At 44.7% G+C, this 13396-nt stretch overlaps 1 protein-coding gene across 1 annotated transcript; it reads left to right on the top strand.

The window, feature by feature from the left end:
- The first annotated feature begins 490 nt into the window (after positions 1 to 490).
- TXLNA (taxilin alpha) lies at positions 491 to 13170 on the top strand. Its single transcript, XM_069972528.1, has 10 exons — positions 491 to 730; positions 3804 to 4100; positions 5003 to 5094; positions 5176 to 5346; positions 7711 to 7905; positions 8706 to 8825; positions 10002 to 10076; positions 10292 to 10384; positions 11383 to 11478; positions 12587 to 13170. Exons 1-10 carry the CDS (start codon positions 598 to 600, stop codon positions 12866 to 12868), a joined length of 1554 nt encoding a protein of 517 aa, XP_069828629.1. The 5' UTR covers positions 491 to 597; the 3' UTR covers positions 12869 to 13170.
- The last annotated feature ends 226 nt before the right edge of the window (positions 13171 to 13396 follow it).

Here is a 13396-nt window from a genome sequence, read left to right as displayed (position 1 = left end):
GGATATGTAGCCCTGCAGTCACACACACATAGAGCTCTGCTGCATGCATGGTGGATATGTAGCCCTGCAGTCACACACATCTATGGCTGGATGAACGTTACACAGTGCATGTCGCTTACAGACAGCTCTGCAGGATGCATGCACACCGTTCTGCCGGAGGTAATGTTCTCTGCAGTATACATCGACGACAACACACACACACACACACACACACACACACACCTCTGCTCCATCTGTTAATTATTACTAAGCAACCCTTAATGGCGCCATGACAGACACGTGGCTGGAGAGAGGAGCGAGGACTGCGCCATTAGTGCTGCTGACACGTTAGTGTATGTGTATGCCAGAACACCGCATCTACGAGCTGTGCCAAGTGCATTGCGCCCGGGCACCCACGTGATCGCTCTGCACCAATCCGATCCATCCCCACAGACTCCCGGACGCTACGGTGCCATATTCACCAGATCCTGACCCCTCCCACTCACGTGACCCGTCACATGGGCATGACGTCATCAAAGGTCCTTTAGCCCTACTCGACTCTACTTCCTAACGTCTCTTCTGTGGAGTCTCTTCACTTCCTTCTTCACAGCGCAGACAATGAAGGACCAGGAAATGCAAACTTGTACAACATCTGTACTTCCAGCCTCCCCCAACCCCAGCAGCCCTGCTGCCCCCCTGACCACCCCCGAAGGGCAAGATACAGCGGCCCCCGGCACTACTGCTAACCAAGGTGAGTGCCGGCGAAATGTCACTCATGCCCATCCTTAGAGGGGAACTCCATAGAAAACTCTGCTTCCAAAGGTCATTATTTCTTATGGAATTAGAGTTCCTACCTAATAATTGTTGCTAGGCTGTGGGCAGAGCCATGCCAGCAGTCAGGAGATGGGCATGTGTCACCCACCCTGCCCACACCTCCATTCTCTGTGCCAGGATGAGGTGATGTGTTTTCTGAGAGGGCGGGGAGCCCCCAGACCTGTTGTGCAGGGTTTTTATTATGAGTTTTTATGTGTGTGCGTCTTTTTAGGCTTCTAAACCTAAAATTGGATGAAATTCGTACTTTTCCTTAAAGTGTTTCTAAGTGTCTGACCGCATGCTACAAGAGGTTGTATAGTAATGATGGTTCCGGCCTGCTTGGAGGGTATCTGGCATTGTTATCTCCTGGCTTGAAGTTCTGGCCCGGTAGCCTGAAGTGAGCGGCTCATCTCTCCTCATTCCTTTCAGATGCAGTGTTGTCATGGAGACCACTAAATACAAAGATCCCGAGATAACTGCCGTCCAGGTAGGAGGTGGACTGTGTTATTGGTTTCCGTGACAACACTGCACCTGAGCCAGCGAGGACGGGGAAATTCTAATAGGCTTTGGGCCTTATTTAGTGAGCGATCACAGCGCAGCTTCAGGGTATACAGCTGCTCTGACCTCTTATTTGATGCCAAAGGCGGCAAAGATAATTTTCTTTTTAAAGGGGTTATCCGGCAAAAATTTTTACTTTCAGATCAACTGGTTTCAGAAAGTTATATAGATTTGTAATATACTTCTATTAAAAAATCTCCAGTCTTCCAGCACTCATCAGCTGCTGTATGTCCTGTAGGAAGTGGTGTATTCTTTTAAAGGGGTTATCCAGTGCTACAAAAACATGGACACTTTCTTTTAGAGATAGCACCACTCTTGTCTCCAGTTCAGGTGTGGTTTGCAATTAAGCTCCATTCACTTCAATGGAACTGAGCAGCAAAACCCCGCCCAAGCTGGAGACAAGAGTGGGGCTGTCTCTGGAATATAGTGGCCATGTTTTTGTAGTGTTGGATAACCCCTTTAAAGTGACTGTACCACCAGGCCCAGACTGAAGCACTGGAGGCGGGCCGACCCACCCTTAGTGGGAAGAAACCCCAGCCCCTCCATGACGTGACTCCATTAGAATCAATGGAACCCTATCATAGAGGGGCTAGGGTTTCCCCCTACTAAGGGTGGGTCGGCCCGCCTGCAGTGCTTCAGCCTGGGCCTGGTGGTACAGTCACTTTAAGTCTGACACAGTGCTCTCTGCTGCCATCTCTGTCCAGAGCAGTAGCAAATCCCCATAGAAACTCTCTCCTACTCTGGACAGTTCCTGTCATGGACAGAGGTGGCAGCAGAGAGCACTGTGTCCGACTGAAAAGAAAACATCACTTCCTGCGGGACATACAGCAGCTGATAAGTACTGGAAGACTTGAGATTTTTAAATAGAAGTAAATTTCAAATCTGTCTTTCTCAAACCAGTGGATTTGAAAGAAATAGATTTTCGTCAGAGTACCCCTTTAATGTTAACCGTTATGTGCCCCTTTAAAATCTGTCAGCTGTAATGCAGGTTCCAAATAGCTGACACAGTTAGATAGCTGTTAGGACACATGGTCCCTTTCATATATCTGTCTGTGCTTCCAGGATGTACAAAAATGCTTTAATCTCTGGTAAAGAGTCAAAGAGGCTTTCCTGAGCCCCTGAATAAGTGCAGGTTGGAATGTCTCCTCCCTCCCTGCCTGATGGATACCTGGAAGCAGGGTCAGGTATGGGAGGGGGAAGAGGTGTTACAGCTTGCTGCACTTCAGATGCTCACAAAAGCCTCTCTCAAGTATTTTTCAAAGGGGTTATCCAGCGCTACAAAAACATGGCCACTTTCTTCCAGCGACAGCACCGCTCTTGTCACCCGCTTGGATGGGGTTTTGCAACTTGGTTCCATTGAAGTGAATAGAGCTTTCAAATCAACTGGTGCCAGAGATTAGCAATTTACTTCTATTAAAAAATGTCTAGTCTTCCAGTACTTATCAGCTGCTGTATGTCCTACAGGAAGTGGTATTTTTTCCAGTCTGCATAGCAGGAGAAGTTTTCTATGGGGATTTGCTACTGCTCTGGGCAGTTTGTGACATGGACAGAGGTGGCAGCAGAGAGCACTGGAAAGAATACACCACTTCCTGCAGGACACACAGCAGCTAATCAGTACTGGAAGACTTGAGATCTTTTAATAGAAGTAAATTACAAATCTCTGGCGCTTTCTGGCAGCAGTTGATTTAAATTTTATTTTATTATTTTGCTGAACTACTCCTTTAATTGCAAATCCCATCTGAACTGGAGACAAGATTCGTGCTGTCTCTGGAAGAAAGTGGCCATGTTTTTGTAGTGCTGGATAACCCCTTTAAGTTCTGGAAGCACAGACTGATATATGAGATGCGGTGTGTCTCCTCGACCTAAAGGTGACAGCAGTTTGGAATGTGAATTACTGCTCTCAGCTAAGGCCCCATCCACATCATGTACTGGGGCTACATTGTTAGTGCATAGGGCATTCTAACATATACAGCAGCATACCTGTGGCCCAGCCATAGACCACACATAGACTAATAACTACATCTGGCTGAGTTTATGAATGTAGACACTTTAGTTTACAGAACCTAAAGCATAATAAACATAACATATGTTTGGGAAATAAAGCAAACCCAGTCAGTCACCGATAGCCCCAAGATGCGATACGTATGGGGTCAAAGCTGTGGATACAGTTGTACTGTTTACTCCCAGTGATAATGTGCCCTTACACCTATGTGACCTATGTCAGCCAATCACTGCCCTGAGTGGTGTAATGCTGTAGACTGTATAGATCAGTGACTGGCTGCAGAATGGTATATAGGCTGGAAACCATGTAAACACAGCCAGCAGGGAGAACTGAAGCATACAGTAATCAGGTGGCATAACATTTTTTATTTTAGTATAGTAATGTATGGCCAGCATATGCTCGCATGCTTTCATTTGTGCTGGTATTGGTGCTTATTGTGTTCTCTTTCCAGGTGCGGGAGTTGCTTGTGATGGCCCTCCTGCATGTGATGTCTCAGAAGAACTTAGCAGGCAGCTGGAGGATATATTGAATACATACTGTGTGGATGCCGGACAGGAAGGGGTGGCAGATTCTGAGGAGACTGACAAAGGACCTCCAGAGTCTGCTAGGAATGGAGACAGCGAGCCTGTGGTGCCAGAGGTTAATGGAGTGAAGGAGGTACTACGAGGAGCAGAAGATAACCGGACAATAAATGACACCGACAAGGATCAGAAGCGCGTGCAGGACAAGAAGAAAGCTAAGGGTCTGGGTGAGTACCAGCGGTCACATCCCAATAGCAAAGAGGGATCGGATCCCAACACCTAGTGGGAGGAAACTAACATGGTAGCAATAGCTAAAGGTATGGGCGATAGCTCCACATGTGTGAGAACCTACATAGTACCTCAGCCTACACTAACTTGGTATTCTCTACAACATGAAACAGTATTTTTGCACCTCAGCAGCAGGACCCCTCATCCTCTGGGCCCAGTATGCACACTATGGCTATGCGTCTTTTAGGTTCTGTACTTTGCTGGTGGCTAGAGAATGAATGGAAGGATGGGTCACATGCTGCACTGCGGACCCGGGGCAGCAATCTAGCAATCCCTGGCAGGACATGGAGGCTGGAAACACACACACACACACACACACACACACACACACACACACACACACACACACACTTACTTTCAGGGGCAAACCCCTTTAAGAGCTACAGACATGTCAATTCTTTGAGTGGAAAGGCGTGCAAGGCCTCCCATTGAAAGAGATAGCAGGCGGGATTCAGCACGGAGTCTGCATGCAGGCGGTCCAAGCAAAATCTCTGTGCCGATTCCGTTGAGTGAATGGGCCCTAAAAGGAATCCTGTAATACTCCATAGAAGCACAAAACTACCATTTGACACTCTGGGGGCTTTTTAGTAGGTAGAACTGGACCAACTGTTGTGACTGTAGTACGGCCCCATTACACATCGCAATTATTGGGCAAAGCGATCAGTTCTTGTGTAATGGGGCGAGGGATCAGTCAACAAATGAGCAAACTCTCACTCACTTAGTTGCTCCATTGGGTAAATGGTCCAGAGACCTATTCTGGTGCTTATGGTAAATGTGCCCTACTGGACTCTCCTTCAGCCCAGCTGAAGTATTTTCATGCATCTAGGTCTCTGTATTTCAGGAAAGGAGATCACCCTGCTAATGCAGACCTTAAACACACTAAGCACCCCAGAAGAAAAACTAGCTGCTCTTTGTAAGAAATATGCCGAACTGGTGAGTGAATCCTAAGAGTGCATTTTAATATTTCCACCATTGATATGATTCCACCTAATCTCTTTTCTCATGTTCTCAAAGCTGGAAGAACATAGAACCTCTCAAAAACAAATGAGAATCCTGCAGAAAAAGCAGACGCAGCTCATCCAGGAGAAGGACCAGCTCCGTAATGAACACAGCAAGGCCATTCTAGCTCGTAGTAAGCTTGAGAGTCTGTGTAGGGAGCTGCAAAGGCACAACCGGACCTTAAAGGCAAGTAGAGGGGCATAGGGGCTGTGATTGCAAGTAGCTTTGTTATATACATTTTTTTTTTTTAACATTTTCTATGTTTAAAGGGGTTATCCATCAAAAATCATTTTTTTTTCTAAATCAACTGGTGTCAGAAAGTTATATAGATTTGTAATGTACTCCTATTTAAAAAACTCAAGTCTTCCAGTACTTATCAGCTGCTGGATGTCCTGCAGGAAGTGGTGGTGTCTTTTCAGTGCCCCCTCTGTCCATGTCAGGAACTGTCCAGAGCAGTACAGGTTTTCTATGGCGATTTGCTACTGATCTGGACAGTTCCCATCTCGGACAGAGATGACAGCAGAGAGCACTGTGTCAGACTGGAAAGAATACACCACTGCAGGACATACAGCAGCTCATAAGTATGGGAATACTTTAGATTTTAAAATAGAAGTGCATTACAAATCTATATAACTTTCTGACACCAGTTGATTTGAAAGAAAAAGATTTTCGCTGCAGTACCCCTTTGAATCACCCTTAAACATGTGGCCACTAGGTGTCACCTTTTTTCTCAAAGTGCGGTCCATGCTCCCTCTTGCTGATATTTGGTGTTTTCTCTTTGCAAAAAAAAAAAAAAGAGACCAAACACAGGAAGTAACCCTTGCAGCCCCAGTCCTAAAGAAATGGGATGTGTGTGTTGTGCTAGTGTCAGCTGTATACCATTTTCTTCAGCTGTAAGCGGTTGTCCCTCTGGCATGGTGATTGCCTGGTATTACAGTGACATGCGTGCAGCTTGGGATGAGTGAGTGGCGTGTGCTAGTGTGACCTTTATACCGTATACCATTTTCAAGCTGTGAGCGACTGCTTGTTATGCGATTGTCCTTCTGGCTTGGCCAATGCGTCAGTGCCAGGTGTGTATGAATGGTCTTATTGGACAGAGACAAGTTGGCAAAATTTCTATTTTATTACAGTGGACATTTTACTTCTATGTAAGCAGAAATACACTTCCTATTAGGCCACAGCAGCTGTAGTGTTGTTGAACAACTACAAATCCTATCTTGCCCTGATATTTCTTGTCATTATGGGAGTAGTAGTTGTGCTATGCTTTACATCAGTGGTTATGGTACAGTCCTGGGGATATGGCTGCTGGTTTATTGTTTTAGATGGTAATTTGCTTTACTGAGGCAGAATTAGATCATGAAGGATGATTTTTTATTTAAAAAGTGCTAGACAGCTATGTAGGAACATTGACTGGGGATTTTATGCCAAGCCAAACAATCTCTTCAAAAAGAAAGACTTCCTATCTGCAGTCTGAGGAGCGTGCTCTCACCCAAGTGCACAAAAAGGTGCAGAGGTGCCACACACTAAAGTGCAGTCTATGGCAAGTCTCTCTAAAAAGAGATGGGCCCCCAACCAACCACATCCCCTCCTCCTCCGGGCCAGAAGGCACCTGCGAGGTTTCAGGACAAATATCCCCTCGATAGCCAAGCTGTTTGATGGCTGCCTATCTCCAGAAGGAGACCCAGTATTGCAGGGAGGCAAGAAACCTGGTGGCCACACGTGCCTCCCCTAGACCTCCAGGGGAACACCCAAAAGTGCAACCGCAACCTAAAAATCCTTGTGACAAAACACACGTGTAAAGTGAACACAGAGTGACATAAAAAATAAATTAAATAAATGTGCGCCGTGTAAAACAGCCTGGACATCCGGACGGATCTATAAAAATTCCTCATAGCTCTCAACAGCCGAAGTCCGTAAAGCTAGAGGTGAGTGCTCAAAGAGGTGATAGTGAAGCGCCATGCAAAGTGCTTTCGCTCAGTGGGAGCCCATCCTCACTGAGTTATGGCACCCTGGGGTCATCACTCCCAGGGCACTTCTAGCGCCTCGGCTCTCAACCTCTATGAAACCTCATGGCCAGATCCACTGGTCCTACAGCCAACCCCTCAACCTTTATTCCATCTGTGTAGTTCTCTGTTCCTGTAAAAACAGATATTACACTTGATCTTAGCCAAAAATCAGCTGTTACGGGGTTGTTACCCCTCTTCAGTGCAGAGCAGATTGCTTGGCTGGCTAGTGAGAGGCCTATCAACATGGGTTCATAGAATACTAACTCTCCTCGAGGAGAGTTCGTCATAAATTTGTACCTCTTGGACCCACGTCCATTGGCCTCTGACTAGCCAGCCAACACTCTAACCAATTGATAAATCTGGGTTATTGAGTGCATAGTTTTATAATCTGTGCTAGAGGTGTTGTACACATGAGGCAATAGGGGCACAGCTATACTGTGCAGCAGAGTTGTGCTGTTTCTGAAAGAGAGTGGCCATGATACTCTTAAGTCTGGATAACCTTTAATTTCAGACAAGTTCTAACTTTTGTGGTTTACTGCCGCAGGAGGAGGGTGTACAAAGAGCCCGTGAAGAAGAGGAGAAACGTAAAGAGGTGACGTCTCACTTCCAGTTGACACTGAATGACATCCAGACTCAAATGGAGCAACACAATGAGCGCAACACTAAGCTTCGCCAAGAGAATGTCGAACTCGCTGACAGGCTAAAGAAGCTGATAGAGCAGTATGAGCTGAGGGAGGAGGTGAGTAAGCTGCCCGAGAAGCATAAACACATGGAGGCTAATAGTCTACTGGTTTTAGCAGACTCAGCGGGTTGCTTCCAAAATGCTTAGATACTTTCTTGAAACAAAGTAAAATAAATGCTTACGTGAAAGGTATAAATAGCTGATGAGGTCAGACACTGTATGTTTTTATTACATCTTTTTTGTATCACTCTTTTGTGGTGGGGGGGGGGATAGAATGTGTGTGTTTAAAGGGGTTGTGCAGAGACCAATAAAACAAAACACAACAACTTTAGGCCATGTTCCCACTGCATAAGTTTCGTAACAATCACAGCCGTTGTAACAATGGCCGTCATTGCTACGGAACTTACGTAGTGCTGCCTTCTAAGGAATCCCAGCCGGAGTGTATACACATGGTATACACTCCGGCCGGGACCCCTAGTGGCACTGCAAGTAACTGATGTGCCAGTTTTCTTTGGCTGCTATTCATTGAATAGCGGCCGCAGAAAACCCGGTCAGTTCACGCTCCAGCCGCACGCTCCATTGTGAGCAGTGGGGAATTCTGAGCTCGTTTTAGAAGTAGCTGAAGCTGTGAGAGACCGGGTTACGTCACAGCAGGGGTAGGAGACAAGGTGTGTGTGTGTGTGTGTGTGTGTGTGTGTGTGTTTTGTTGTTTTCCCCTCCAGCAACATATAGAGTTCTCTGCATAAAGAAGTAGTAATATAATGAAATGTAATGATAATAAACTCCACAAATAACAAGTTTTCACAGGAGGGCAGTGTCTTTGGCTCATTCTCTTTGACATCTTCTCCCCCGTACAGCACATTGATAAGGTGTTCAAACATAAAGATCTGCAGCAGCAGCTGGTGGACGCTAAACTGCAGCAGGCTCAAGAAATGCTCAAGGAAGTGGAGGAGCGTCATCAGCGGGAAAAGGATTTTGTAAGTCGATTACTTCTTCTACTTATCTTGACTATTAGAAGTTTTTTTGCGATCTCTTATTTGCCCTCATCATGTGCAGCTTAAAGAAGCTGCATCCAGGCATTGTGCTATATCTACAATTTTTTTATTTCACCCAACTAAATGAATCTATAATTTTTTCCTACTTTTTTTTTTTTTTTTACCCTTTAATCCAACTAATATATATTTTTATACTGTAAGGGTGCGTTCACACTGAGGAATCTGTGCCGAAATTCTGAGTAGAATCCCAGTTGCGGACTCCACTCGGATTTCCATCTGCCTCAGCACCTCAATGTAAGGTATAGGGCGCCTCCACACTCCGCAGCTCTCAGCTCAAAGAATTGACATGTCCGCTCCGAATTTTTGATGTTCCTCAATGTGAACTGACCGTTAGTGCGTGATTGGTAGCAGAAAGTACAGGGATTGGTCATAACTAGTTGAGCTCTTCTTGACATACCTGCCATCACTGGTAATGCCCCTTTTCTCAGTCACTTAGCTTAAGTCGCCATTAATTAACTTTATTACTTGTGCTGTTCTAAAAAAAAAAACAGTTTTCTTTTTAGTGATATGTCCTGACAGGGTTCCCGAGGTGAAATGATTGTTTGTCTTGTAGGTGCATCTGTAACCAGGAGGGTGTATCATGGTCTACTGTTTCTTTAATCACATTTTAGTAAGCATAGACCAGCAAAAAAGTCACTGTGGTCAAAAGTCAAAGCTTGGTGTGAGGAACAGAAGAGAGCGTTTCGTACATTTGCATCAGGTTGTGACTTTCGACCACAGCTACTTTTCTCTGCAGACATTTTGCTGGTCAGAGATATGACCTTGACACATCCATTTGAAGGATGCGGTGGACGTTCCTACTAGATGTGCCCCAACAATCATTCCACTTTATAACTTTTAGGTCAGTCATATTACGCTCCTAAAACGAACTGTTTTTAGAATGGCATATTGATATAAAGTACATGACTGAGAAAAAAGGGACCACTGCCAGTGATGGTGAGTGCGTCAGGAACAGGTCACAAGTTATAGTTAGTTCAACCCATGTATACTGAGAGAGGATAAAGAAAATGCATGAAAATCCCAGAGCATCCAGTTGTGTGAGAGAAATGTGATATTTTATGAACCCCTTGTTATCATGTTTTTTTTTTTTATGTATAGCTCTTAAAGGAAGCTGTGGAATCCCAACGCATGTGTGAGCTGATGAAGCAGCAGGAGACCCACCTCAAGCAGCAGGTAGTCACTTCTTCCCTTCTACTCTTTGTGTAGTTCTAAGTACAATTGCATATATCTAAAATATCAATCACATGAGATAGGGACGGTTATTTCTTCTTCATATATGACCGGTTTGTGACTTAAGAAGGCTGCAAAGACCATCAATAATCACTGTGCTGCCTGCAGCCATATGTAAATGTAACTCCGTTTCCTTTTACTCTGCTTATTTCCTGCAGTTGGCCTTGTATACCGAGAAGTTTGAGGAGTTTCAAAACACTCTGTCTAAAAGCAATGAAGTCTTCACAACCTTCAAACAGGAAATGGAAAAGGTGAAAAATGATCCATATTATAGATGAGCGGATTTACAGTAATAACAGAGTGCATTGCTTTGTTATCTCTGCAATCCGTTCATCAGCCGCTGCCTTTTAACTCTGTGCTGCTCCTCCCTGGGTGCTGGAAAAGTTGGATCCATTCCTGGGAAACTGGGAGAAGTTTCCCGACACAGGATCCAGCTTTTCCAGATGCCAGTCGCCCGGCTTTTCTTTGTTATTACTATAAATTTCTCTTCTCATCTCTAATCTAAGGGCCTTATTCCACCAGACGATTATCGTTCGCATAATTAACGGTAAACGATCCAAACGACTGCTATTACAACAGACCTGAAATCGTTCACCCATTTACATGAAATGATAATCATTACTTATGACCGTTCTTGCGTACGTCTTGTCATCGCTATTGCGTTCGTCACTACTGCGAACGACTTCTTATTCAATGCGAACGATTTGCGAACGAGCAACGATAAAAATAGGTCCAGGTCTTATTAAACGATCAACGATTTCTCGTTGGGTCGTTAGTCGTTAACTGCTATTCAAACGAACGATTATCGTTTAGCTTCGAGCGATTTAACGATAATCTGAACGATAATCGTCCGGTGGAGTAGGGCCCTAAATCTCTAATCTATATCATTTAACATGCTTTAAAAAAAAAAAAACTCCCCTGCTGCCCCTCTCCCCTAATTACATCCAGGAATAGAAAAATCATACCATAGTTGCTTTCTAAACCTGTCCTCTGGTTGTATGTGATCGTACAACTCTGCTGCACTGAGCTGTAATACGACACACAAGATCGGGGGGTTTCTGATCAAAAGCAGCTATGTTTTACTAATTCTGGATAACCCCTTTAAAGGGAATGTGTCCCCTTGTGTCACCTTTATCACACTCTTTGACACTCTCTTTGGATACTGTTGGACTCTTCTAACTGACTGCTCTCTATGGTATCGCAGTGAAAGCTTTTTCTTAGTTTGTCCCTTTTGTTCTTTGACCTTCAGATGACCAAAAAAATCAAGAAGCTAGAGAAAGAGACAACCATGTACCGATCACGATGGGAGAGCAGTAATAAGGCGCTGCTTGTGATGGCTGAGGAGGTGAGACTTTACATAGAACAACGTACTATGAAGAGATAAGTCTCAGTCTAGTCTTGTACTAAGTGGCTCATCTACTTAAAATTTATTTAGGAAAATACTACTTTTTGTAGCCAACATTCTGTACAAAATTGCATTGAACAGTGGCCTTCTAGCTATTGGGTTGGCCTTTAAAAGGGTACTCCATGCTAGGGGGCTTTTCTGGCTATGGCCAGGAGGTGGATGAGGGCAATGACGTCCACTTACCTCCCCAGTTCCAGCGCTGGGTCCTGGATCACGCTACTCCGGTCTGCGCTGCCTGGCTGCTTTCTACCTGCTTCATGGTCTCTGACGTGGGCTTGAGACGTGACGTTTCAAGCCCGGACAGCCAGTCAGTGGCAGAGGTGGGGTTAGAGACCAGGAAGCGGCTGGGCAGCGTGGACCGGAGCAGCATGATCTGGGAACCGGGGAGGTAAATGGATGTCATTGGCTTCATCCAACTTCTCCCCGGCCATAGCCAGTAAAGCCCCCTAGCCTGAAATACCCCTTTAAAGGGCTTGTTTACCAAAATTTGTTTCTTTCAAATCAACTGGTGCCAGAGATTTGTAATTTACTTTAATTAAAAAAAACAAAAAACCTTGAGTCTTCCAGTACTTATCAGCTGCTGTATGTTCTACCTAGTGGTATCCTTTCCAGCCATAAGAGCAGGAGAGGTTTTCTATGGGGATTTGCTACTGCTCAGGACAGTTCCTGACATGGACAGAGGTGGCAGCAGAGAGCACTCTGTCAGAGTTGAGAGAATACACCATTTCCTGCAAGACATAAAGCAGCTGATAAGGACTGGAAGACTTAAGATTTTTTTAATAGAAGTAAATTACAAATCTCTTTCTACCTTTTAACATGATGGCATTTCATTCTTTATATATAAATTAGAGGTGATGGGTGTCTAGGCTAAAAAATGTTAGGTCGGAGTACTCCTTTAAACCTCCCTGCAAACATTTGACCTTCTGTCGGAGGTTTAAGTATGTACATCTCCCTGAAGTTTACAGTGGATAGATGTTTGAATGCAGTCTGCACTATTAATAATCTATAGCTAAAACAATATAAAAAAATCTTTTTTACATTTTTCCAGAAAACTCTTCGTGACCGAGAGCAAGAAGGTTTGCAGGCCAAGATCCAAAAACTAGAAAAGCTCTGCCGGGCACTACAGACAGAGCGTAATGATCTAAACAAGAAGGTGCAGGGTCTTAGCAGCCCTCCAGCCCCCTCCACAGAGACCACTACAGATGATTGTATGAGCTGCACAGCACCTGCCACCAGTGAGAATGTAGAACTGAGCAGCAGCGGGGTGTGCGGGCAGAATGCACTGCAAGTCATTGCACCAGCTCCTCTTCCAGCTGCCACCACTGAATAACCTAGATGGGAGTGAATGCTTCATATGTAATGTCCTCATTCCTTTTATAAAAATGGCTTCCACTTTTATACCCGCCTTACACAGTCACCCATTTTTCTTGCTTTTATGTTATTTTTTTTTGTTTGTTTTTACTTTAAAATACAGGTATAAAACCATCCTGTGAAACAGTCTGTGACAGTCTACTCTGGAGCCACAGTCATTCTGCAGGTTACCCATGTGCAGTATAGTTTATACTGTTGTCAGACAATATTTTGTTCTGATTCATTTTAAAGGAAATCATTTAATAAAAATACAGCATTCTACCTTTTAGTGTAATATATTTACATCCGATGGAGACTGGGGTGAAAGATCTCGGCCAGGACTTTGGTTTCCCATCTGTGATGCATGTGAATATGTGCATTGTCCATCATGCAAAATGAAAGAGTCCCTGGTCTTGGTGCTAAGGGTATATCCACACAGAGTAAATGCCGTGGATTCTGTCGCTCGCCCACTTGAAGTTCCGCCCACCACATAAGCTCCATTTTAAGC

Source organism: Dendropsophus ebraccatus, chromosome 5 (genome assembly GCF_027789765.1).
Source record: "Dendropsophus ebraccatus isolate aDenEbr1 chromosome 5, aDenEbr1.pat, whole genome shotgun sequence".
Lineage (NCBI taxonomy): Eukaryota > Metazoa > Chordata > Amphibia > Anura > Hylidae > Dendropsophus > Dendropsophus ebraccatus.
Note: the sequence above shows the minus strand (reverse complement) of the source record. Positions and strands in the feature narration are given on the sequence as shown.